At 40.3% G+C, this 26,025-nt stretch overlaps 1 protein-coding gene across 1 annotated transcript in view; it reads right to left on the reverse strand.

Moving 5' to 3' along the window:
* Window positions 1-26,025, reverse strand: part of FARS2 (phenylalanyl-tRNA synthetase 2, mitochondrial) — a 193,821-nt gene that overhangs the window by 154,125 nt on the left and 13,671 nt on the right. The window contains exon 3 of the mRNA XM_010573258.1: window positions 20,820-20,951. Within this exon, the coding sequence (XP_010571560.1) occupies window positions 20,820-20,951 (132 nt within the window). The remainder of the gene's footprint in view (window positions 1-20,819; window positions 20,952-26,025) is intronic.

A 26,025-nucleotide genomic window follows, 5' to 3' on the forward strand; every position in this document is an offset into this window, starting at 1 on the left:
TTTCGCGAGAAATAAAAAGGCGAGCCGAGAGCCTCTCTCTTGCTTCAAAGCCGAGTAAAAAGCAGAAACAAACAAATTGCTGCAGCATCAGCCCTGCAGCAGCAGAACGGATCGGTGCCACAGTGGCTGGGAGGGAGCCGTGAGGATTATACAAAAGGGCCGCTGCCCGTCCAAGCAAAATGAACTAACTGACCCCCAGCTCCGCTGGCAAAAAGCTCGCCTGGGGAATGAGGCGGCCAGCGTTCCCAGCCACCTTTCTGACTTCTTGTTCCAGGATTAATTTATTCACCGGCATGCAAGCCAGCCTGCGCTGACTGAGGTGTACAACACCCTCCAATGGTGTACGCCTGGGTGCCTGGGAAAACAGTATTCGGTTTGCAGCTTTCAATGGACCGATTGGATAATGTCATGTTCTCACCCTCCCTCACCACCCCATTTCCTAACACGTTAACATATTAAGCTGTTTTGTGCGCCTGCTTATAGATGATGCATATCAGCATCCTCAAAGAAGGCTTGAATGAGGAAAGAAAAAACCAGATGACATTCTGCAGCATCTCTGCTTTGAAGAGACTACTTTAAAACAAGGTGGTATTTCAGCAACCGCCCAGGTGGCTTCAGAAAATGCTGATAAAACATTTAATTATTGAAAGCCAGGACAGCAGCAGTAGTAAGTATCGAAATGTAAATGTAGGCAAAGGACAAAAAAGGAAGAAAAGGAGAAATAAGAACTAAGAGCAAAACAAGGCTGAATTAAACAAAAGTAGGAGCCCCCCTCCCCTCTCAGAGTAGGGGGAGAGAGAATCCCCGGCTACACAGAGGAGTAAACAACAGCGTCTTAGACTTAGCTTCTGATTCAAGCCATAAGGAAGCAGAGGGAAGGAAAAACCCCGTCCTTCCCGCGTGTTTCTGACAGTCACGGCACCGGCACTCTTATGCAACCCTTACGTAAGTTGCGACAGGACCAGCGCCTTCACCTCTCCCTGCCCGGCTCCCAGCAAGCAAGGCTCCTGCTGCCTCCCCAGCCACTGCGCAGGGAGGTCACGCTCTCCTCTACTCGCCCCTGCGTTGCAGATGTGGTGTGATACACAAATACAGAATAATCCTTTGCGCTTTTATTATTTTTGACAGCTCTCTCCCACCATCCATGAGTTGCTTTCTGTGAGGGTGGGGGAACCCTTAAGTGGCACACAATTGAAATAATCTTTCTTGCTTTCCCCCCCCCTCCTTATCCCAGAGAATGCTGTCCTCTCAAAGCCAAAAGAAAGGGTGACAACGCGTAAATAGTTTCATAATTAATTTCTGCACATAGCAGCGTCACTGTTATTACCATGCTGCACCAAGTCCATGTCACTGATAGAAGAACCACATGAAGTTTATGGAACTGCCTAGAGCCTACCATAGATGACAAAAGATCCCAGCAATGGCAGATGGCATGTGAATCACTGTAAAGGCAATTAGCAGCTAGCTGCCGGATTTTGACGTGCTGGGGAGGACAGAGGGGGTTTTCTCTGCTCTGAGCAGTTCTCACCAGAGGGGCTGGAAATAGGCATTAGTCTCACTTTGCCCCCACAGAGTCATTGCAACCAGCCTTGCTGGCTTTGAGGCTGCTGTATCGCTAGGTACCTACAAGCACCTAGTGCAGAAAGATTTGCAGCAGCAGTAAAAATGCTGTCTTTTTACCTTGATGGGCACAAGTCACAGCTGCTGAAAGCAGAGAGTGTTTTAAGCAGAGTAAAAAAAAAAACACCTATGCAACAAAGGACTGCAGCCACCTAGCCAAGTGCCATGGAAACATTACATAGTGCTGTAAGCAGTGATTGAAAATGCATCAAAAACATCGAATGCTTCTAAGCAACAATGACAAATGGATTCTGGAACGGTTCAAGTTGGATACCTCTCAAAATGAGTTTGTAAGGTAGACAACGGTCCTAAATTTTGATCAGAGAACTAAAGCAGAACTCTTCAGCATAAGCCTTGTCAGCATATATCTTTATCTTCAAGTCAGTAAAAAGAATAATCTAAAAATGTACAAGTAAAATAATGCCCAGGAAAGGTCTCATTTGTGTGGCTGCAGTGCAGTCCTTGGATAACACTGAAGCAGGGACATTATTCTGGGCAGTCTGACTGACAGCACTGTGACCAGTAACACCCAGAAGGCTACTACCTTACTTAGGAAGCCCAAAGTGACAACTTGCATCAGTTTTTCCGACACTTGCTAGTCTGTTTGCTCAGTACTTGCCAGGTCAGTGCTAGTTTTTGTGAGCTCTGCAGTGGGGATTCTTTAGTACTTTTTATTTTCTCAGTGTATGCTCAAGAACAGTAATCCCTTTTGGGGGGTTCCTTGCACTGATGCAATTAATAGCATTAACTACAACGCCCCCCACCCTCACAGCACAGGTGCTCTGCCTCTGGAAGCATGGCATCTAACAACCCTTTTTGCTGGAGGAGAAGCTCTATCAGCTATAACTGATACCTGAACTAAGCAAGGCTGTCCGCTTAAGAAGGGCAGTGTACCAGTTTGTATTTTTCCATCCCAAACTAGGTGTGCTGGTAGGTATTCAGCAGAGGCCGGATGATGCTACTTTGCAAAGAGCAAAGATGCTGTCAGTAACATCACGCTTGCACTCCAGAGAGTTCTTCCTATGACCTGCTCGATTTTGCACTTCCTAGGAGTCAGTGGCTGTGCCTCTCTCAGAAGTCCATACTCCCAATGTTATGCCAGCCCTACCACACACCATTTGGCATCTGCTTACAAGCCACTACCGGCATCCATGCCATGGATTGCTTACTCCTCACTCAAATCAAAGGCTGGGCAACTCTAGTTCTACCAACTACTGCACTTACTGGCTCCCAGGCTACTTTGCACTGCTGACTGACTTCCATCAGTAAGCATGACAGCATTTTGCAACTACTAATCAAGCCTGAAACAACAGCGAAAAGTCAATAGGTTATAATCTCCATTTTGTACACAAGTAAATTGAAGACGACTGTGAACGCAACAAAGATGTTAAGTTCAAGCAAATCGTATTGAATAGTTTTAATACAGACATCAGTCCTTCATGCAGTTAACTATGCAACTTTTGTGCAGAAAGCAAACACCAAATCAAATAAAACAATTTTTAGCAGTAAGCATGCCTGCACTGTAATCTTATTCAATGCAGAAAAAGTGTTACATACTTTATGTACGTGATTACTAATGGCCAGGACAAATGACATATTACTATATGAAATTGCATACCATTCTGCAGATAGAACCAAGACTACAAATATATTTAGAAAAAATCCAATGTTTGATAACTGATTTGAAAAGCTAGCAATTTTATCATATATAGGAATCTTCTACAATAGGATCAGCCCTAAGGATCTGACTCCTTTAGTATTTGCCAGGTACAGAAACCAGAAGCTGTTATTATGCAATAACATGACTACAGGTGATGTTTCAGCAGCTGTAACAGGTAGTCAGTGATCGTCTTGACACAAGGACTGATACCCCATGTGCATTTTATTTTAATCTTGCCTAGTTTGACAGCATCTAATCATATTAACTATAGTGTAGCACATGGAATTTGAGTACCACTGAATTCCAGAGAAATTATTAACATGCAATTTTGGAGATTTTTTTCTAATGCATCAGTCTAAGTGCACCAAGCCAATCACATATTATAGGAAAGGAAAACAATCCTTTCAAAAATAAAATTTGTGGCTGTTAAAAAATGCCTTGTGAATCTTGGGGAGTTCTCATGTAATATTGGAACATACTTTACTCAATGTTTGTTTTGCTTCCTTGAGCTCAGAGCTTGTCAGGTAAAAAGAAAAACAAAATGAAAGCCCAGCGCTAGCAAACTTTCCGAGCCAGAAATCAATGCTCAGAATTAATTAAAATGTTCTGAAAAGGATGTTGTAATGAAAAAGCACATAAAAAGAAACACATGAAGCTGAAGCGAAGAGTTACCTTCAAGTGGTAGCAGTAATGCTGCCCTTACTGAGGACAAACAACCAAAGAGGGCCAGTCTCCCTCCAAGTGGATGCTAAGGTGACATGGGACAAGTCACTACATTCATTGAGTTGTGTCACAGTTTCCCCTTCTGTAAAACATATCTAATAATATAGTTTTTATAACAACTATTAAGGCATGCTGCTGAAAAGTGCTACATAGCAGCACCATTTTTATTATCATCCAACAGAGGGCATCTAAGCAGAACAACAAAGATTGGCCATGTTTCTTTCACTGAGGACAGCCAGAGGCAGTGTTCTTCTCAATTATGTTTTCTCCACATGCCTCAAAAAGTAAACAAAAACCCACCAAAACAACCAACCACCACCAAAAACCCCAATGGGTTCCTCAAACGGAGATCTCGGATGGATGCACTTCAGCAGCTGAAGAGGACACAGTGCTAGCATATCTATACATTAATGCTTTCTCAAAGCTATGACACCTACAACAAGCGATCCAAGTCTGGATTGGTGCCAAAGCATCGAGTCTTAAGGGTATTTGCATGATGGCCAACAACAAGTGAGGAGTTTTCAGTAAGGCAGGACTCCACTGCAGGAAGCTTGAAGTCTAGTAAGACTAAGGAATAGTGGAAGAGAAATGCAAGGTCTTGGGAAAACATAACCCCTTTCAAGCCATCAGACTTTACAGCTTACCTTGAGGTTTTCCAGTTGACATGTCCTTAAAAGAACAAAAGCAAACCCCCCTCTAATTTCACTTAGGAAAAAAAACCAAACAAAAATAAAGACAACAGTGTAATTCCTCAGACCTTTTCTCTGTTCCAGTTACAGCTGCTACTGCGTCTTAAACTTCAGCTGTCAAGAAACAGCTACTGCACCTTTTTTGTTCCCCATTTTCACCAGCGCTCAACTCCTCATACTTATTCCTTACACAGCTTTTTACTCCAATCCCACCCTTAGCCTCACCATGACTCCTCATCATGCTTTTCTGCTGCCCCAGAGGAAGACTTCAGCTTCCATTTCACACCTCTGCAGACATGGCAAGCGAGTCCATATACCAGATTATCCAAACTAAAACTGTCATTCTACAAGAACAGGCTGGGATTTGAGCAAGAAAATCAAAGTCAACAGACTAGGTCACAGGCCGTCAACAGAGGCTTTCAATCACCTGTCAAACACCTTTCCTGTTCAAGGCATGTATCCAGAACCAGAAGTAAAGCAATGTCTGGGACAAATCCTAGCCCTCGAAATTCAGTGTCTTGCACAAGACTTCCACACGTAGTGGAAAACAGAGCTGATGAGCTCATGCAAGCATCTCCCCTGCTGTCACACTTCCTTGACACAGTTTCCTCAGCTCTGGTTTGAAAATCATCTTGGGGTTGTCCTTCAGCTGCCAGCATACTTGCTGCAATTACTCTCTTCTGCTACGAAGCCTTTTGGGTGTCTCCAGGGAGCCTGGGAAGGCCCTGTCAGCTCTGTATTGCACAAATGTGTGGAACACATAAAAGAAATTACAGATTCAGTGCCCCTTAGTTCACCTTTCTTAAACTCCACCTGTGAATTCTACAGTCACAGAGCTTTTCCCTAACTTAAGGTGTATGCATTTTTCTTCAAGTCCCATGAGAAGAGAGATAATGAAAGGGAGATAGGAGTAAAGCAGCAAAAAGGTCACTGTATGGGAACTCTAGCTTTTCAAATTTGAGCCTTTTAAGGGAAGAGTTGCTGATTTTCTCTTCCTGCAGAGTATCATAAGGCAGCAAGAAGGTCATTGTAGGCAAACACTGGCTTTTTCAAAGTTGAGCCTTTCAAGGAAAGAATTAATGATTTACTGCTGAGTATCACAGCTGCAGGTGTGGTGGAAAGCACAGAAGACAAGAGGCTGTCTGTTGAAAATAGGTGAAGTAAAAGATCTGCATTTTTTTTGATGATTGCGATTGTGTTTCCACCTCTAAGAATGATTATGTTAATTTAGTCTAATTTAGTCAATGCCAACCTGATCTCATGGTCTGGGCATGCCTGTTGCAAGTGGCTGCTGTTCCTCCACTTCCCCTGAAAAGTTTTAAACCCAATGGCCAATTTAATGAAGAACACCAGAATGGGGGAGGTCTCTGATGGCTGTTAAAAAAGTTTGATCTAATTATTGATCCGTGAAGAAGAGGCAAGAACATGAGACCATTCTCTGTCTGACATCAGAGCACCCACAGAGGTCTGTAGGAAATGACTGGTTGCACTGCTCCTGCAACTGCTCCTAAACTTGGCTTAGGATGACCTGAATTGCCATCTGCCTCCTCTTCTAACTGCACTCCCTCTTGTTTTGAAATATCATTTTCTTAAAAGTATCAGTAGAAAACTCCAGGGCAATGCCAGTGTTTATGAATAGTCTGTAATGTAACAATAAAATAAAAAAAAAAGTTACCACTTGTGTATGTAAACATTATGCCCACTGACGATCTTGCATACTCCCCTACTCTCCCTCCCATTTTTAAGACTCAGTGCTTCTGTGACAGCCGCAAAGATGACAAATACAGAACTACTGATGGGGCACCACAAAAATCACTTTATTTCCTTTTCACTGATATAATATTGAGTGCTTCTTTCTCTCCATCCCAGGATGTACAGGTTTGCTTCTATTGAGATCATTTTGTATTGATTAACAGTAGAGAAACAGAAAAAGCACAAATTATACTTTTTTGAGCTAGAAGCAACTCCACTCGGCATCACATGCTGCCAAAACAAAGCAGCAGCTTGCTCCTTGTCCCACTAGGACAACAGCTCATAGAGTCACATTTAAAGAAACCCAGATACTCACCGGTATGTCACTCTCATCACCTGGGTACTATTATAAAACCACAGACATGGCACGGAACAACTTAGGAAATCTACAGAGAATGCTACAACATTTTTCTAATGTTTGCTTACAGCTCCTCCAATCAGCCATATGCAGAACATGGCAAATGCTTATGCACAGTCTGCTCTGCTACTGATATGTGAAAGCTGATAGCAACGTAGGCACAATAACTTTTGTTTAAAACTACTGTACGATTAAGTGCATCTTCAGATGGCTTAAGTGAACTCCAGCTTCCTGTTCTGGAGTGGCTCTAGTAAATGCCACCTTTCTTTGTTCCTATTGCGGATGCACCTATGATGTGCAAGACCTGCAATCCAGCTAAGTTATTACACCTCCTATGAACATGGCCAGAACCTCAGACCGCAAGAAACTATACAAATAAATAAATAACAGCAAGAGGGCAGACACAGGACAATTTGCCCCTTGTGAGCAGAGCACCCTAGAGAAAACAGCCTCTCCTTTATAAGATGAACTGCCGGTTCTTATTAAATAAATAAAAATAGCAGCAGCAAGTGCCAATACAGGTAGAGTACAGCTTTCCTTTCTAAGAACACCAGCTTTTATTCAACAAAAATAGAAAGCAATTTAGCACTTTTACAAGTGAGTAATTCTGCCCCCGTCTTGACTGTGATACAATGGGTTCTAATACAGTAGCAGAGATATCTTGGCAATTACAGTTTCTGCTGTGAGCCATGCAGTAGTATTGTGTTAAGAATATATTTCCCTGAGATGAAAAAAGGAGTTGAAGTCAGGAGTTTGTCTTTGACTGTCATTTTTGAAACATGCTAAGCAAGTCTGAACTAATATGAGAAAAGGATTCTCCTCACTGTACTTGTTCTTTTGGAATAATTAATTAGCTAAATACTTTTCAATGCATACAAAGATTAAGTCCTAACTGGAGTCTCTTGCCTTATTTAAATGGATCCTACTAACTTTTCTTCTATTATAAACCCCACTGCTATTTTGTGTCAATCACTGTTCTAAAAGAAAACTCAGTAAATCCACTTTAATTATTTTTTTTTTAAAACAGAAAAAGCTCTGAATTACAATGTCAGTGACAATCTCTGTCATTAGCATAAAGACGACTGGTACTTTTGAATGAGCAACTTCAGGGCTGGAAGAAACAATCTTCTGTTACGTTTTCCTGTCTTCTCACAATTTCAAGATAAAGAGGAGATAAAAGTTATTGCTCATTGCAGAAGAGCTCTAAAACTGTAACCACCAGCTTATGGGCTTTTTGTTGGGAATTCTTTTTTTCCCTCCTTTTTTCTTGATAAAGCCAACATTTTGACCCAGAGAATACAGAACTTGCCAAGATTTTCAAATATTCAGCTAAAGTTTTTAAATAATCCAAATGCCCTCAAAAGCAAGGAAAGAAACAAGCCCTTCCCCCCCTCCACTCTCCACTTGGCCAAAAAGGAAAATAGGTATGAGATTACTTCCACAGTTACCTATTAAATTCCATTTGTTGTTAACATACAAAAGTTTCCTGGGACTCTGCCAGAATATTTAGGATCAAACTTATTACTGATGCTCACCGCATAGTCATCAGAATTCATAATTTATGGCATCCGTTCTGTTCAGGAAAAAGGAGACATTGCTTTAATATCTATTAGTAATCTGTCACTGTTATTTACACGGCGGAAAAGTGTTAATAAAGGCTGGCATTTTTCCCTGATTCATTTCAGGTGCAGCAGCAGATCCTGCTCAAAGCTGGCTGGTACCCTGGCTGGTACGCTGCCTGGAATGGGCTGTCTCCTCTCCATACCCGTGCTGCAGATGACTTCTAGCAGCATAGAGGTGCCAAACCTGTTCTAGACTCTTTCCTTCCTTCTGGAAACATGATTATCCTTCACAATATAATCACCTCATTCTGAAGACCTTTTTATTCATGTGTTGCAGGTTTTATCCCCTCTACTGCTCATAGACACTGCCCATTCATGAATGCTGAACAGGAAAGCAAATCCGGGTATCTGACAATGAAGCCCAAGCAAAATTAAAGCCAAGTTATTCTTTGTAATACAAGCCAAAACAGCACCAGTGGAGCTGACTTATATACTTTTACAAAACTAGAGTTTATAATAACATGAAAGGTTATTCTGTTGGCAGGCAGTAACAACAGAGAAGCAGTGGCCAAACTCCAGTTCTTGAGCTGTTCTGTGTTTGCTTACATGCAATTCAAACAAAGGTCTCCAGCCAAGGCTCGCCCACGTGGTCAGCAGCGGATCAGTGTGCACTGGCACACAGACAGCTGGGCAATCCGATCTTCTCAGCCTCTGGCCAAAATGAGCCATGAGAGGCTGGTGCCGCTGGCTCAGCCTGGACTGCTGCCACAACCAGCCCGTCATCACTGGAAACTGCTGCTCTCCCTCAACTATGTGACATGCTCAGGTTTCCCTTCCCCACTCATTGCCCTCTAAAGACAAGTGTCTAATGACTCAACTGGAGACTCTGATAAATGGTATGGAGTTGGGAAGGCTGACCACCCATACACTACCACTGGTTTGTTATTTTCTTAATGCAATAGCAGAGCAGAGAGGGGGCGAGGCGCGTGTTCAGCCTCCAGCAGTCACGCAGGAAGACCTGCATTCACCCATTCCTCTCACCAACTAGAAATCTGAAAGACAAGAAATGATCCATGATGGATACATCCTAACCAAAACCTCCCCCTCCAGAAATGAGAAATCAAGTTTGTATTTGCAATCTAGTGAAGAAAAATACTTCCCAAAATGCTCAATCTAATCTCAGCTGAACTGAAACGATCTCAACTGAGCTTTGCGTAGCAGAGTCAGGAACAGTTAGAGACATGCCTGTAAAATCTCTTCTCCGCCCTCAGCTGAGTAGTCCTGATAAATGTCCTGGGAACAGCAAAAATGAATATTGCAGCGCAACAAAAAAAACCCTGCTGGGTATCCTAGCCTGATGAGGAATTATATTAGGCTCATTGGACCAACTCCTGGCTGATTAAAAACATTCAGCATTCATCACACAAGTGTAGTAATTCAATAGTATTATTTAGCTGTATTTTCCTTTGCATAAATAAAGTTAAGGGAAACACCTCATGCTATAAATTGTTGCTCTTCAAGGTTTTTGAGAGTAGCACTTTCTTTTACTTGGGAGCTGCTTAATAAACTACATCCATCACTATTTAGCCTTCTCTTGTGTATGGTGCTCTAGTCCTCCTGCTGGATCCCAAGGAGACAAATCACAGTGAATTACTAAACCTTTAATTTACATTCGATTTTAAAAAAAAAAAAAAACTAAAGGGAAGGAGAGTCAATACATAGACATGGGCAAACTGCTTCAAAGGCAATAGAAACTTTGGAAGATGCAACTGCACATTCTCCCACCTCTTTTTTTCTTTTTCGGATTCCCAACAGACTAAAATCAGCCTCACATATGCTAGGGAGAAGCTTTCATTCGCTGGATGGAAAAATGTACCATGCACCAGTCAGTCAAATAACCACTATTGATGGTTTCAAGGTTAGCGTTAGACTGAGTTAACCCTTTTTCACAGACATTTTTGTGCAGGAGAAAATGAAGCATGAAGACAAAGTAGTTTCCTAAAGTGTGAGGATAAGGAACATAAATTCCAACTAAAAATGTAATCTTGCACCATGAAAGGGAAATTATCCTCTAAATCCATTGACAGTACTACTCTAACACTCAGCTGGCAAAAACATATGGAGCCACAAACTCAAATGGCCATCCAAATTCTATAATAACTACTTAGTTCAAGATTCAGTCCTATACTTATTCTCCCACAAAACACCCCTGTAAATAAATAACACATTTTCTAGAAATAGGTGTAATAGAATTGTCATAAAATGGAATACTGTATTTGTTCATTCTACACAAACACATACAGATTGGGAGTAAGTTTCTATTAATTCTGTTGAAGAACACGAACTCTAACATACATAATGAATCTGTCAAAGGTAATAAAATCAGAGAAAGCAACATTTCAAAAATTTTATGGGTTCCTTCTGGATGAAAAACTTGATGAAAAAAGTTTTAAAAATAGAGCTGTAAATTAAGTAGGAGACAACAGGCAAATTATCTTGACAAGGAAAAGGGAAAGGCAGAGGAAAGGTGTAACTTTATAACACAGCACACACATCAGACCTGGTCATGTAGCCACAGGTAACAGAAGAAGAGAAACAAATAAAACAATGCACCCTTTGATTGACTGGAGCATCACCTCTGTGCAACTCACTTCTGTGTTTTGGTTTACTTTTCAAGGCAAGACCAAGACTTACTTCCAAGTCGGTTCAAAAGAAACCAAAACAAGATCAGACCCCAAAGGCAATCTTCATCCAAAAGCAGGAAATAAACTCTCTCCAATTTCTTTTTCAAGTGGGATGAAAGTAGATAGAAGAAATAGTTTTTCTATATATAAAGTCATCCTAACTTAAAAATACATGCTTTTTAGAAACTTGAACCTGAGAGTCCAGATCTAATCCTACAAAAACTAAAAGGACAAGCTACGGCCCAGTTCACACGTAAATATGTAGCAGTGCCGTATCTGTTCCCTTTGCTGGACTGGGATGCCTAGCAAGCCATCACTTAGGTTTGCGATCACGAAGGAGGTTGGTACTAACTGTTAGTTTGAAGATGCCAAGAAAGCAGCTGATGTTTCTGCTGTCACTGGCTATGTGCAATTCCTTTTCAGCCAGGAGATATGGTAGTCAACTAAGGACAGCTAATTGCCCCCCCCACTCCCTCAACTTACGCATCTGCACCTTTATATGAACTATTCAAAGGTTAAATGTCAAGCACATGCTTAACTGTTTTGCTGGTAGCCACCCAGGGGACTACAATCACAGCTCCTCTCCTTGTACAAACAGGCTGGATCACCACAGACTTTTAGGGAAAATCAGGTCCTCTGCCCTATTACTCATTCCCTTTTAAACTGGTCAGCATTTTCTTAGGTACACACTTCTCTGGATGTGCCACATACATACATTTCTGGGTATCTATATGAAATGCTGCAGCATACAGACAAAAATTCAATCACATCTTTCTCTAAAAGCCCACAACTCCACACCAGCTCCACGTTTGGCTAGCCAAAGCAAAATTTCAGTGCCTGCCAGCTCAACAGTGTCTCTCAAATTAGCCAGCTGTGACAATCAGTTCTTCTGTTTACACTGGGCAGGGTTGTGTGTGTGTGTGTGTGTGTAGAAAACCACACACACAGAAAAATCAAAATAGGCCAAATTTGCCTCACTCTGTATTTATTTGGTCACTTATTTGTCTCACTCTATTTTTATACATATACACACATATATATATAAATGTATGTATATTTATGTGTAAATGTAAATCACTAGGATGAATTGAGACAAAGGTGACCCAGGAGCTTTGATATAAAGCTTGGATTCAACTCCAGTTTCTGCCACAGGCAACTTCTGAGACCCTTGGGAAGTCACTCAAACTCGGATGCTTCCCAATTTCCCATTAATTTCATTTAATCTGAGACATTGTCTCTTTGTGGGATATTCACTTTACCTCCAGGTACTTGCCTAAATTAGGAGGCCAGGCTCCCCCTGCAGCCAGCTACAGAAAGAGGCTGCCCAGCACAACCTCCATACATTCAAAACACACTGGAAGACCTTCTTTCTCTGTTGAGTATGTAAGGACTGTAAGAAAGCTAGCTTTAACTAAGGCAGCTAAAGTCTTTGTCTGCAGCGTGTGTGTGTCTGTATGTGTGTCAGCCTGCTGTGTGCTTCAGTTCCAGCCCATAACAAAGGAATGACGACACTTCACTATCTCCTAGGTCTCAGGAGAATAAGCACAGGAAGGGCTGGGAGACGTCAAGGTACTGTGGTGATGTGGTTGCACAGGAGACAGCCAGTGACCTAAAAAGAACAGATTTTAACCCCTGAAAGCTTTGAGATGGAGAGCTGTGAAGCTTACACAGCAGCCTTCAATTGCTTTGGATGTACTGTGTGGGAAGAACCAGCCCATCCAACAGTTTTACCTCATGTTCTTTGGGAGGCCCCAGGTGCTCAAGACACCAATACCTCTGTAACTTTGACTTCACCTTGAAGAGTTGCAGGAATGTATTTTAAATGCATTATATTTACCCTTATACACTATATCCATATAGACATGTACAGCGTTAACTATTTCAAGGTCCCCGCAGAGAGCTGTTAGCATAGACAGAACATGGGTCTGCATACTATTTAAGCCACATGCACCATCTGCTCCAACATTTTAATGTAATTTACCAGGCAAGAGCTGAGCAGGAAAAAAACTGCTAGATGAAAGATATTAAATTTCCCCTTCTCCAGAACACCCCCTGCTGCTTGATATATGAACCTAGCTCACCCATAACTAATATTTGATTTAAGAACATATTCATAAATTAAAAAAAAAAAAAAAAAAAAAAAAAAAAAAAAAAAAAAGAAAAAAGGAGTCCTGTGTCTGCAAGGTAACATTGACACAATTTTTCTGTTAACTACTAATCTGCTGCCCATGGAGAACTGTACAAACTGATAATCCTTTTGCCAAAAACAAAACAAAAAGGAGTGGACAGGTTAAGAACTTAGAATTCTTACTTCCCCTCAGACATCAATTTTGATGATCTTCAATAAATGAGTAAAGAAAGATTTATTTACTGCAGCATTGAAGCCAAACAAGTTCTACATGTTAAGACTTGTATTTGGCTGAAGGTGGCAGCCCTGGGCCAAGTACTATTTAAATTTTGGAAAGAAGTCCTGCAACTGATCTGTAAAAGGGCTTCCAAATGGGAAAGAATCAGGTTTCACCATAGAGTACACTCATGAGAAATAAGCTACCACCTTTTAAAACAAAATGTTGATTTGCAGAAGTTGTGACAAACTCCTTTTGTCGTGTTTAACAGTATTCGTGAAGATGTTTAGACAAGGTTAGCAATTTTTTCTTCATTAGAAGTACACACAAAATTAACAAGAAATACAGTACTAGGAAAACTACCTTTGCTATAAATTCAGGATATTACACACAATTGGATGACCAAGACTGCCCAGCAACTTTTAAAACTGTAATTGTATGCAAGCTGTTGACAGAAAGTTCCCTCTATAACCTTATGGAATGCCCGGTGCCTGCTCATTTCCTTGCCAACGGCATGACAATCTCCTACTATTCATGTTGGAAAGCTGACATTTCCTCTTCCAAACCCCTACACCATTCCCTACTACATTCAAGCTGACAAGCAAAAATAAAAAAAATAAAATGGGTTTCTTAAGACTGTAAATATCAATGTTGCTTTCTGATGTGGAAGGTAGAAAAATCTACATACAGCAGGAAAGGCTTACCAACTCCTCTTACTGGTAGCCTAAAGACATCTGCCTTCATGATTCATAGCCTTCAGAAACAAGACCTCAACCTGAGCTCACATCCAGAGCTGAATGGCTGGCTGTGTGCCAGAATGTTTCAAACCACCAGCCAGTGATCAAAAGCAATCATCTCTGGCAGTGATCGTACCAAAACCTCCCTTCATTTTTCTACTCAAGGCTCATTAAAGGTCAACACAGCAAAATTAATATTAAGAATTATCAGAAAAGGAAAAGAGAATGCAAAGTCTTTATGCCAGTGTACGAAAACCACCGTATGCCCATAGCTTAAACATTACACACTGATATTCTACAGCAGAAACTTGGAGAAGATGCAGGCAGGAATGATCATGACTATCAGAACAGATGAATCAGCTCCCACACAGGGAGTGACTGTCTGACCAGGACCCTTTGGTCTGGAAAAAAGTCAGTGATGAGAGTTACAACTGAGATCTAAACAAATCCTGAGTGGCTTAAACAAAGAAAAAGAAAGAGCTACTCACTGTCTCTTCTCACATGAGAGAGAAGGAGCTTTAACTGTAACTATAACTTGATGGTCAAAAAAAAAAAAAAGTGATTCCTCATGCAAGTTAAGTTATGCAATTTCTTGCTACAAGGCACTGCATATAGTAACTGGGACTCAAAAAGCTACTTCAACAAATGAATGGAAGAAAATTCCATAATGACCACTGAAAACAAACATACCATTTTCAGCTCAGGAAATGGACAGCTGCAGGAGCATATCAGGGAAGGATCAGCATAACCATGTCTGTTCTACTCATCTTTAGGCAACTGCTTGGGGTGCCATGATGCCAGAGGGATACAGGGTTGTCCTGGACTTTGGTTTGATCTGGTGTGCCACCCTTAGGTTAGTTTCTTGCATACCTCAGGAGTTCAAAAACATCATGAGAAGTCTTACCACAAAATTACACAATTCTCTTTTATAGGTTGTTCTGTTTTGTTTGCGGGTTTGAGGGAGATGTGGGTTGGTTGTTTGGGTTTTGTTTTTACATGATTGGGGTTTATAGTCTCTTGGTTTGGGGGTAAATTTTAGTCCAATTTTCCTGCTTCCAACCCCAGCTAACATATTCCGCAACACTGAGCACTGAGAATGTGGCCATTGATTTCAATCAGCAAAGGATCACACCCTAACTGCTTTCAGTTGTACGGGTACTAAGCAACACTATGTGATCGCAGCCTCTGAGTAAGCAACGTCCTGTATTCAAGGGTTTGAATCATATAACTCCATACAGACTTGGGAGCTTTGGCATCTACCAATAAGCTTTTGCAAATCTTGGATAATAAACTCTTGAAGCACAAAAATAAATACCTTATGTGCTGTTAATTGATATTAGTTCTACTGAACCATAAAATTTCCTTGTATCCTCATCATGGGCCTAAAACTGAGTACTTGTTACTACACTGTAAAGTTTCTGTATTTTTCCCAGTGTTAACCAGAATAAAAATAAACTTTTCTTTATATGAAAATTCATACATAACATTCCTATTGAAGTTATGTATTCAGGTACAGTTTAAGATGAAAAACAAACACACATAAAAATGGAAAGTTAAACAATACTCTAAGTTAGATTTTATACTTCTTATTGAACATTGATTATAATAGTTATCTTCTACATTCACATTATACCAAATAATTGCTCTAGTTAGCGCCATCAGCCTCAGGGGAACATGTAACATAATTCCTTACAATTCTGTGCATCTTTGCAGTAGTGCATATTTTTTCAACAATTATATAAAAACAGTCATAGGGTATATTTTTTCTTTTAAAAATAGCAACTATCACTGTTAGAAAATAGTAATTAACACCATATTCTCCATTTTGTTAGTAGTAGGAGACTTCCCTGAATGCAAATAACTCTTAAAAAATAATAGCTGGATTGGCTTTAATGGAAGTGGTACTTACCATCCTTTATCAAATTTTATCTGCTCATCCACACACCAAGACAGCAGAAACCTTTGTTGCTGTTAACACAGAAAATCTGAATTGTTCAGAAGACTGGACCATTACCACTACTCAGTGAATGACCAAGAATGAGGCTGTCTGTCCCTCCCTGGGCAAATGCTAATCTGGTTTAACATTTTAAGAATGTGAAATTTCAAGGGTGAGATAAAGCACTATGGAAGTCCACACACAATAAAGTTGTAACAAAAAGTGCTGTTTTTTTCTGTTGCCTCTCATATTTGGGTTATCACACCTGTGCGCTGGAGATCTATGTCAGAAACTAGAAATCTAGTTTGTTAAGAAGCATGCAGGGCGGGGGGGATCCAAACAAAAAAACCAAAACAAAACCAGAAGAGGACCACAGAGACTCTTCACAGACCTCACAAGGAAAAAAGAACAGAGAAGGAAAGTAGGTGATAAGAGTACCTATCAATACATTTGAGCATATTTGATACTTTTTCCCTATAAACAATGCATTTCTATTTACATATACTAAATAGCTGTATCACGTTTGTCCTGGTTTCAGCTGGGATAGAGTTAACTGTCTTCCTAGTAGCTGGTACAGTGCTGTGTTTTGAGTTCAGTATGCAAAGAATGTTGATAACACTGATGTTTTCAGTTGTTGCTCAGTAGTGTTTAGACTATAGTCAAGGATTTTTCAGCTTCTCATGCCCAGCCAGGGCACCTGACCCAAACTGGCCAACGGTGTATTCCATACCATGGGACGTCCCATCTAGTTTAGGAACTGGGAAGTGGGGGGGCAGGGATTCGCCGCTTGGGGACTGGCTGGGTGTTGGTCGGCAGGTGGTGAGCAATTGCCCTGCGCATCATTTGTACATTCCAATCCTTTTATTACTACTGTTGTCATTTCATTAGTGTTATCATTATCATTATTAGTTTCTTCTTTTCTGTTCTATTAAACCGTTCTTATCTCAACCCACGAGTTTTACTTCTTTTCCCGATTTTCTCCCCCATCCCACTGGATGGGGGGGAGTGAGTGAGCGGCTGCGTGGTGCTTAGCTGCTGGCTGGGGTTAAACCACGACAACGTTCTATTTAAAAGTGGTTGAAATCAAAGAACAGCTCCTTCCAAAAGGTAAGAAGGCATCAGAAAAATTCAATAGGATATTGTCTTTCAGAAAATAACAATAAATTTAATGCTGATTGCACAGCATGTTAAAGCTACAATAGAATTCTTCACTCAAGACTAAAAAAATCTCAATAAAGAAACAGCTACTTAGGGCTAATACCTTGGCCCCTTCACAGCATGGACCTTGTCTTTTCATCCCTCCACAAGGCTTCTTCGGTCCTTCTGCATTTTTGTTGTTTCATATATATTCATATATGAATATATTATCAACAAAACAAAAATGAAAAGAAAAAAAACCTGTCCTGAAGCATGCTGACTGTTTAAATTATAACCACCATAGATAACCAGGCATATCCATCTTCTGTTTTGAGTGACTGTTTCCAACTGCCTCACAAACCAGTCTTTTGTATTCAAATAGTAACACACAAAACAAAAGGACTTGAGGATTTTGAAGGTAAAAGCTCTCTTCCTTTCCCTTAGGAAAATATAGTCTTGTGGAAGAAAAAGCAATGCCTGCCAGCAAATATTACCTTTCAGAAATAAATATTTTAATAGTCAATATCAAGCGAAAAATACCCATAAAACAAAAATCCCAAACTGCAAGATACTAGAAATGTTATAGACCATATTAAAGAAAAATAATCTGCAAACTTATCAGTTTCTTCTCCAGTTTTTAATCAGCAAGCTGTGCAGTACACCATGAAAAGGTCTGTCTGCATTTGCCTGGTGAACTGGCACACCAAGAGTGAAATATTTCTTCAGCACCATCTTAGCCAGCCAAAAAAAAAAGAGTAACATATCTTTTTTTCATTCAGTCCTACTGCATTGTTTTCTGGTAGAGCCCTTGAAGAGATTGAGACAGGAATAGGAAGTTTGCAGTGCCTATTCTAGACATCTGACAAAGAGACAGAGCATCTAGGTTTAGGCACCAGTGTTTACTCTCTCATCAGAGGGAGTAGGTCTGTGGCGTGAGTCAGTGCTCTGAGGTTAGATGCATGCTTTCATGTTGGGCAATGGGATACTTACCTGTAGTTAAGGAATTTCTTTACCAGTAAACAAATGGTGGGGATAACAACAAAAAACAAAACAAAACAAACCCCAAACCACAACCTAGTGTTTTTCTGGGTAGTTCACCTCAATTTCTTTTGCCACGAAATCTCCACTGAAAATAACCCTGCCCCCTATAAAGATGCACAAAGACAGAGCTATTGGGAAGTCACAGGCCTCCTTCCCAAGTATGACAAAGATCCTATTCCTGATCTGCTGATCAGCACTGGTTTAAAATGGAAGGCTTTAAAATTGAAACTTTGATGTTTCAAAGAAATTTAGGGACATGGGACCAGAGTAATATCCGTTGATCATGGATACTGGAGGCATTAAGGATATTCAAAAGGTAAAAAAAATAAACTATTAAAAAACTGCCACTGTTTAAATGTGGGATGGCTTTGGAAGGCAGTTGAGTTCTGCTAACAAAAAAGGATGAACGAGCTAGGAAAGAAGATTTTCACCTTCACCCATCTCCACAGAGAATCTACTTTCTGGACTTGTGGACTTTCAATTTTGGGCAAAAGCAGCTTGCTGCCATAACACACTCAAAAAAATCTGTGGGTTAATAATAGCAAACCTGGCTTCACCATAAATAGATGCAAGTTGGCATGCCAGGAACCTACTGGGGTTTTAAACTGTTGCAAAAGAGGATTAAAGAAGAGAATACTCAGAGCAGCAGTAAACAGGGAAGACTGGTGTTTGACTCCTTACCTGAGTGAAAACATGAACTACTTTGTCCTCATTGTTACATTAAACCAAATAAGCTAATCATCAGCCAGCATTATTAGCTACACTTTTTCCTCACTTGTGGTAAACAGATTCCAATGCTTCAATAAAATCACATTGAGATACATTAGACTCAGCTTTTGTAGCCAAGTGTTTTTGCAGAGCTACCGGAGGGAGCGGAAAAACAAAACTGTGGCTACATAAAGCTCAATTCTCTCTAAATGAAGTGAAAAATGACTGGCACTTCCACAACTGAGTTTGCACCCTCTAAAAATATCTTGCTAATAAAGTGAAAGAATCTCTTTTTTGTTTGCTTGTTTTAATAATACAAGTCTACAAGTATTCAAAAGCTAGACTTGAGTTACTAAATTCACAAGTTCTTTCAAGATTACAATTTTAATGAATAGTTAGTAGAGTTTTGGTACAGAAAGGATATAATTTTGAAGACCATAATTCAGAAAGGTGAAAAAGAGCTGAGGCAGAGTAAACGGAAAACTTTGACCGCTGTAGAAACCATTGGTGTTTCATGTACATTCATTCACATACACACAGACACAAATGCATACAGTAATTGTTCTGAGGCCACAGTTTAGCTCTTCTAACACACATTAAAAGAACCTAAACATAAGAACCGAGCAACATAAAAGCTTTTCAAGAAGAAAGCCTGGCCATTGGTGTGTTACATCTGATGAAAATAATATTACACAGTAGTCTTTCACTTTTGAGGCTGATCAGAAGCTGTATTATATTTACCACACCATGAACACAATAACCTGAGAAAGAATGTTAGTATAAACCATTAACCCATTGGGCAGAAACTCTGGAAGAGGATATATTTTTAAAAGGAAAATGATCACGTTAAAATACATGCAAACTGAGGAAAATAAGCTGTGCCAAATAACTGGGGCCAAAACTGAGCCATTCATAGCTATCGTACTTGGACTTCAACAAGAATTTAGAGCCCATGAAAATAAAACAATAGCTTAGGAAACCAACTGAAAAAAAAAGTCAAATGAATATATTTGGCTATCTGAAAGCACACTTGCAAGAATTAAATGGATCATATTCCAAAAGGCTCCCAATACCTAATAAATAGTACTGGAAGACACTGAATGACAGAGGTCTGAGCACATGCAGTCTGCCCTGTGCTTACAAAGAATTGCCTATTCTCCACTCATGAAAAAGCAAGCACGTAAAATTCTCTATATAAAAATAATCAGAAAAACCCCACCAATTTCTCCTTTCCTTTTGTACTTATGTGTAAGTTTTAGAAAGCAAAATCATCAAGTGACATTACTCTATAATAGTTTCAATTAAAATAAATGATGTTGCTGTTAACGTAGTTTACAACCTCATAAATAATCAACCTGAGGAGAAAAGAAACAAAACAAAAGCAAAAAGGAACCTATCATTTACCCCTTGACCAAGTAGCAATATGAAAGATATCACATTCCTCTTTCTATACTTTAGAGATACAGAAGCACTCTGATATTCCTAATATTAGGGGACACTATTTGCTTATTTTGCTGTTTGCTTTTAAATCGTAACTATGAATGTACTTGACATCTCTTGGAAGAGAAAAAAAACATACACCCTAATTTGTTAGCTTCTCTTTTCAAGCTGACATCTGTCTGTCTCCTTACTGCACAAAATAAAAGGCAAGCTTTCCGTTTGCAGGCTCCAGATCGCTCGCTCAGTTGCTACCCTCAAATCATAGCATTCAAGGGCTGCATTCCACCTGAAGACTATTTGTGGCGGCTGCCTCAAACAGAGATGTCTGCGCTCACCAGGGGAGAAGGGGGCATTTCAGACTGTGAAGCTGATTGTGCCTGAAGTGTTTGCTAATAGAGATGTCAATGAAGTAAAGGAGTTTCAGTACCTGAGTTAACTAGCTGTTGCTCCATGACCCCGCAGCCCAAGACCTCCATCCATTCTCCTTGGAAGTTGATCTCCATCTCAAAGGAAGGGTGAGTAAACGGGAAGTAGCAGTCTACCCATCTGACTTGCAGTCCTGTAGCAGTGTTTAAAAAATAAAATATGAAGGGTGTATGCATAAAAGGCCATCCCTCCAACCATCTGTAAAACTTGCCCTTCAACTAATGACACCAATTACAGCAATCCAGAGAAAATAAATAGCAAAAACTAATTTACAACACTTGTGCAAGGCGATAAATCTTAAAACTTGTGGAAAAAAATGACCATGTCTTTTCTAATACGAAAAACGCTTTGTGTAATTCAAGCACCCTTTGAAACCAAATCAATCATTTGTCAAACTGTAGCAACCACCTGGCATCGAACAAAAATGAGCCAAGACCACGGAGAAGTCAGTAATTTTGTTATTCTTTGCACCAGGAAATGACTAATTGCTCCCCACAGGAAAAGCTAAGTCTTTAATTTTTACTTAGTATTTTATGGATCAGCTAGGCAAGTACTTTTTTTCATCAGAACCCATTTAAAATACAAAGCTACTCTTTCTGTATATGTTTAAATATGAAAGTTAAAAATAGATATTAATACACAGAAATATAAATATATATACACAGAGTTGTACATTACTAAGGTATGCTATATACCAACACACATGGAGTACTCTGCACCCAGCAGACAAGAGTTTAACTTCATGTGGATGTGAAGTGTATGAGAAAGGTGCCACTGGGTAACTCTCCCTCCTCCCCAGCTCAGCACCTCTGCAAGTACCACTGCGCAGAGCAAGGAAACCCCTGGCATCTCAGAGCAGCGGAGCCAGAAGAGGGCAAGGTCTTCTGTGCTGCCAAAAGCAGGGGTGTTGTCATGGCCCTCATTATATTTGGATTCTTAGTTCTTGTAATCATTTACACAAGCTTTGTTTCACTAAAGAATTTTTTCCTAGCCATTAGGCAGCAGGAAAAAAAAAAGTGTCTTGGAAAACATGAACCATAAAAACTCGAAAGAGAATTGAACTGCAAATTCTGTGGGCTAATGCCCTAACCCTAAGCCCATCTTTCCCTTCATTTAAGGAAATGCTAATCAGCTTCACAGGATCATTAATAACCAGGCAGGTCCAGTTTTGAAAATAAGAGGCACAGCAAAGGTTGTGTGGGTGATGATAACTGTTAACACCCCGGCTTGATGTTCAGGCTTTTGGGGGTTTGTTTCATAAAAGGAACTTACAAAATGAAATTACATGATTTATACTGAGAGTTTTTCAAATTAAAGCATTTTCTGTAGCCTCAAGGATTGGATTTTCTTTGATTACTTGTGAAGCATTAAATGTGGCTACAGAAACTGAAACAGTAAGTTACAAAAAAAGCATACATACACAGCCAAAACATAAAATACCTAATAGTTATGGGGAACTTTTCTGGATGCTATGGACTTCCAATTGGAGAGGCAGGTTTCAAAACACACACATTGGTACTTCTAGATTTTCTCTTCTCTCTTGAAAATCAACCTCAGAAAGTTATATGAATGATAAAAAAGCGTTTTGATAATTTTACACACAGAACTCAGAAAACTGGAAGTATTAGCAATTATACCATTTGTAACTGACTTACAGCAATCACTTTATTGCTTTTTTGGCTGCATAACAATAAAAAAAATTACATAGATGAAAAAAGTCATGTGCATACAACAGTACGGTGTGTGGGAAACATTTTTTTTTAATTTCCTGATCTTGGTATAAATGCATTTTAATCCTAGGGCTGTACAACTCTACATTGACTGTAAAGCCATGCACATATAAAATATCTTCATTTAGCTTTCAAAATTTGCAACTGCAGCAAGAATGACATTGAATATTCAAGTAGTTTCATGTTCAGTAACAACATTTGGATAATGGGTTCTTTTTAATCCTCCGATTACTTCAGAATGAAGCTCTAGGAAAAAAAGGATTTCTCTGCTTTTTGTTCTTAATTAAAATAAATTTTAAAAGGTTAAAAAAATGAATTTAAAGCTCTTTTTAATTCTGAATTTTAATGCGTATTAGTACTTAAGAGGCATTTGTTTTAAATGCAAATAAGCAAACAAAAATCTGAGTAAAACAAAAATTCACAATGAAGAAACAACTTTCACCTCCATTCTGTTCTCTAAACTAGTAGTTAATCCCATATACCACAATTATTTTATTCATACAGTAGCCAGGACAATTGGGAATACCTCCGTAGTTTATATTCAAGTGTTCTTTCAGACTTTTGGCTCTGCAAGACTTTACTGAAAAGCAGAGGGTGCTCAGCCTTCAGCAAGATTAAGCCTTCTAACTCCATTTCTATAGACTGTCACAGAATGAATGGGTACATTTATTATTTAGATATAAAATATTGTCTTGGTGCTCAATATATTCCCAAGGAATAAAGGACATTGCTCACATTCAGCAAATTAAACTACTAAAGACTTAAAAGGACTATGAAGATTAGGCTTTCTGTAGCACTATATAATTTACCTGATTAGGTCTAATTTATTTCTTCACATAGAGCCTATGAAATGCTGGCAAAAAAACCCATCTTTTCTAGAAATTTTAGGAGGCCAAGAGATGCATATCTGTCTTAAAACACAGAGGCACTTAAAAGAGCACAATGCTGAATCTAACCAAAGACTGATCACTAGATACAAACTCAGTAATTTCCCTAGTTCAAAGAGATGATTTATATTAGCAGAGGACACCTGCTCATTTCGCAGCATTCACGGGAGTCCTTCCAGTGTGTATATGTCCATTAGTAACTTACATGTTGCATCTCCAATGAGTAAAGAAAAAGTGAATAGTTATTGTTATTTCTGAGTACTGCATCCAGGTAAGGAATTGGTCATAGCCTGCACTCAAAAGTAATGGTGTTATCAGATATTAAGCCAAACAAGTATCTGTCAGTGCTAGCCTAATTGAGTCTCATAATGAAAAAGGCTTGATCAAAGGCACTAAAAAAAGAAAGAAAAGAAAAAAACCCCAACACATTAAAGCAGCCTATTGCTACGCTACAGCACAGAAGCAACAAAGCCAGAGACCCAGATGGTCTTCACTGACCAGAAATTCTTTTTGTTGCTGTAAGGATTATTTTTAGAGAAGGAATCTATGGAAAAAAAAGGAAAAGAGCACAGGGTGGGTGCTGAGGAGCACAGAAGGTATCAAGCCATGCCCACTTGAGGAGTGTGTCGATTTGTAAGTACTCTGCACCTCATTGCTTCAGCTAATTCATCTCACTTGCAGCAGACAGGAGCTGGCTGCCCGTAAACCTACGTTAGCTCACATTTTTCAGAATTTATTAGCCAGACCATTATGTCCTCAATACATGATATTTCTTTTTCTTTCTAAACTCCATGCACTCTAAGGAGATATCAGTACAACAGAGTTAAGAAGAAAGAGCAGAACAATGTGTTTGATTTAAAAGACATCCAGTGGCTGTTCAGTGGGAATCAGCAGTGACAGAACCATCAGTCAAAGCATGGCATTCTTCACCCTCCCACCTTCTCTTACCAGTGCCAAGGAACTGGGTAGATAAATATGAGACGGCAGTGAATTTTGAGCCATTTAACATTAACCAACAGGTCACAGAGCCAGTACACAATCATTCTATTCCATCTGCTATAGTAAGATTACTTCTGAATCTCTCAGGGTCCAGAAAGCTTTTGGCAAACTACAGAAGGGTTAGAGAAAGAACTGGAGTTGGGAAAGACTGACTAACTTTATGAGGAAACCTAAGACAGCTAACTTGGGAAAGCCTCATTACAAGGTAACTAAAACGAGACAAAACAGACTTCCTACACTGACAGATCTGCATGTGGAGATGGAGGTGTAAGTTAAATGAGTGGATTTGAAATATGCACCATATCGTGGGGTAATAGAGGAAAACTAAGAAAGGTGATTCTAGGCATAATATTTTAAATAGGTTCCTGACAGCAAAATCTCATGAAAGAAACTGAAAGTCCATCACTTGTAGAATGCAAAATCAGGCATGGCATAGCACTAGAAAAATGTCATAAAAACCCCCACCATCTTACATTGTCAAGTATTTAAGACGATTGCATGCTCCAGATCTTTTCCCCCCTCTAATATCTGTTGCCTGTTGGCAGAGCCAGGAAGAAATAAAAAGACAAGCCTTGGGAATAAATATAGGTGCAGATTTTAATGAAGTCTTTGACTTTCCTCATGACAACCTAGTGATCTTTAAGCAATTTTTGTTATATTGTTTACTGGCATGTACAGTCAACACTAAAGTATCCAGATAGTGTGGGATGAGTCAAATAAAGCAAAACTTTCGCTAAATATCATGAAAACTAACCTAGAACAACAACCACCACCAAACAAATAAAAAAACCAGGTCAGTGATCTGACCTTTCTGCAGAGATCCTCAATCTATCATCAACCTGAACTGGTAAATTCCCAGGGGAGCACTGCAGAAGCACAGCTATTCAAGTCCAGGACTTCAGGCCTGTTTTGGGGTTTGTGTGGTGGGGTTTTTGGTAGCGGGGCAGGGGCTACAGGGGTGGCTCCTGTGAGAAGCTGCTAGAAGCTTCCCCAGCTCCAAGTCGGACCCGCCTCTGGCCAAGGCCAGGCCCATCAGGGATGGTGGTAGCACCTCTGGGAGAACAGATTTCAGAAGGGGAACCTACAGTAGAGGAGGAGATTGGAATGTGAGAGGAACCCCTCTGCAGATACCGAGGTCAGTGAGGAAGGAGGGGAGGAGGGGATGCCCCCGCAGCCTGTGGTGAGGCGGCAGGCTGTCGCCCCCCAGCCCACGGAGGGGAGCGGGGGAGCAGATGCCCACCTGCAGCCCGGGGAGAGAGGAGCCCATGCCGGAGCAGGGGGATGCCCCCCAAAATGGCCAGGACTCCATGGCAAAGCCCACGCAGGAGTAGCCTGTGCCTGAAGGACTGCAGCCCATGGGAAGGACCCATGCCGGAGGAGTTCATGGAGGACTGTCTCTTGTGAGAAGGACCCCACACTGGAGCAGGGGACGAGTGAGGAGTCCTCCCCCTGAGGAGGAAGGAGCGGCAGAGGCAACGTGTGATGAACTGACCCCAACCCCCATTCCCCATTCCCCTGCGCTGCTGGTGGGAGGAGGTGGAGAAAATCGGGAATGGAGTTGAGACGGGAAGGGGGGGGGGGGGGGGGGGGG

The sequence above is a fragment of the Haliaeetus leucocephalus genome, unplaced genomic scaffold, assembly GCF_000737465.1.
Source record: "Haliaeetus leucocephalus isolate CR32 unplaced genomic scaffold, Haliaeetus_leucocephalus-4.0 Scaffold373, whole genome shotgun sequence".
NCBI lineage: Eukaryota > Metazoa > Chordata > Aves > Accipitriformes > Accipitridae > Haliaeetus > Haliaeetus leucocephalus.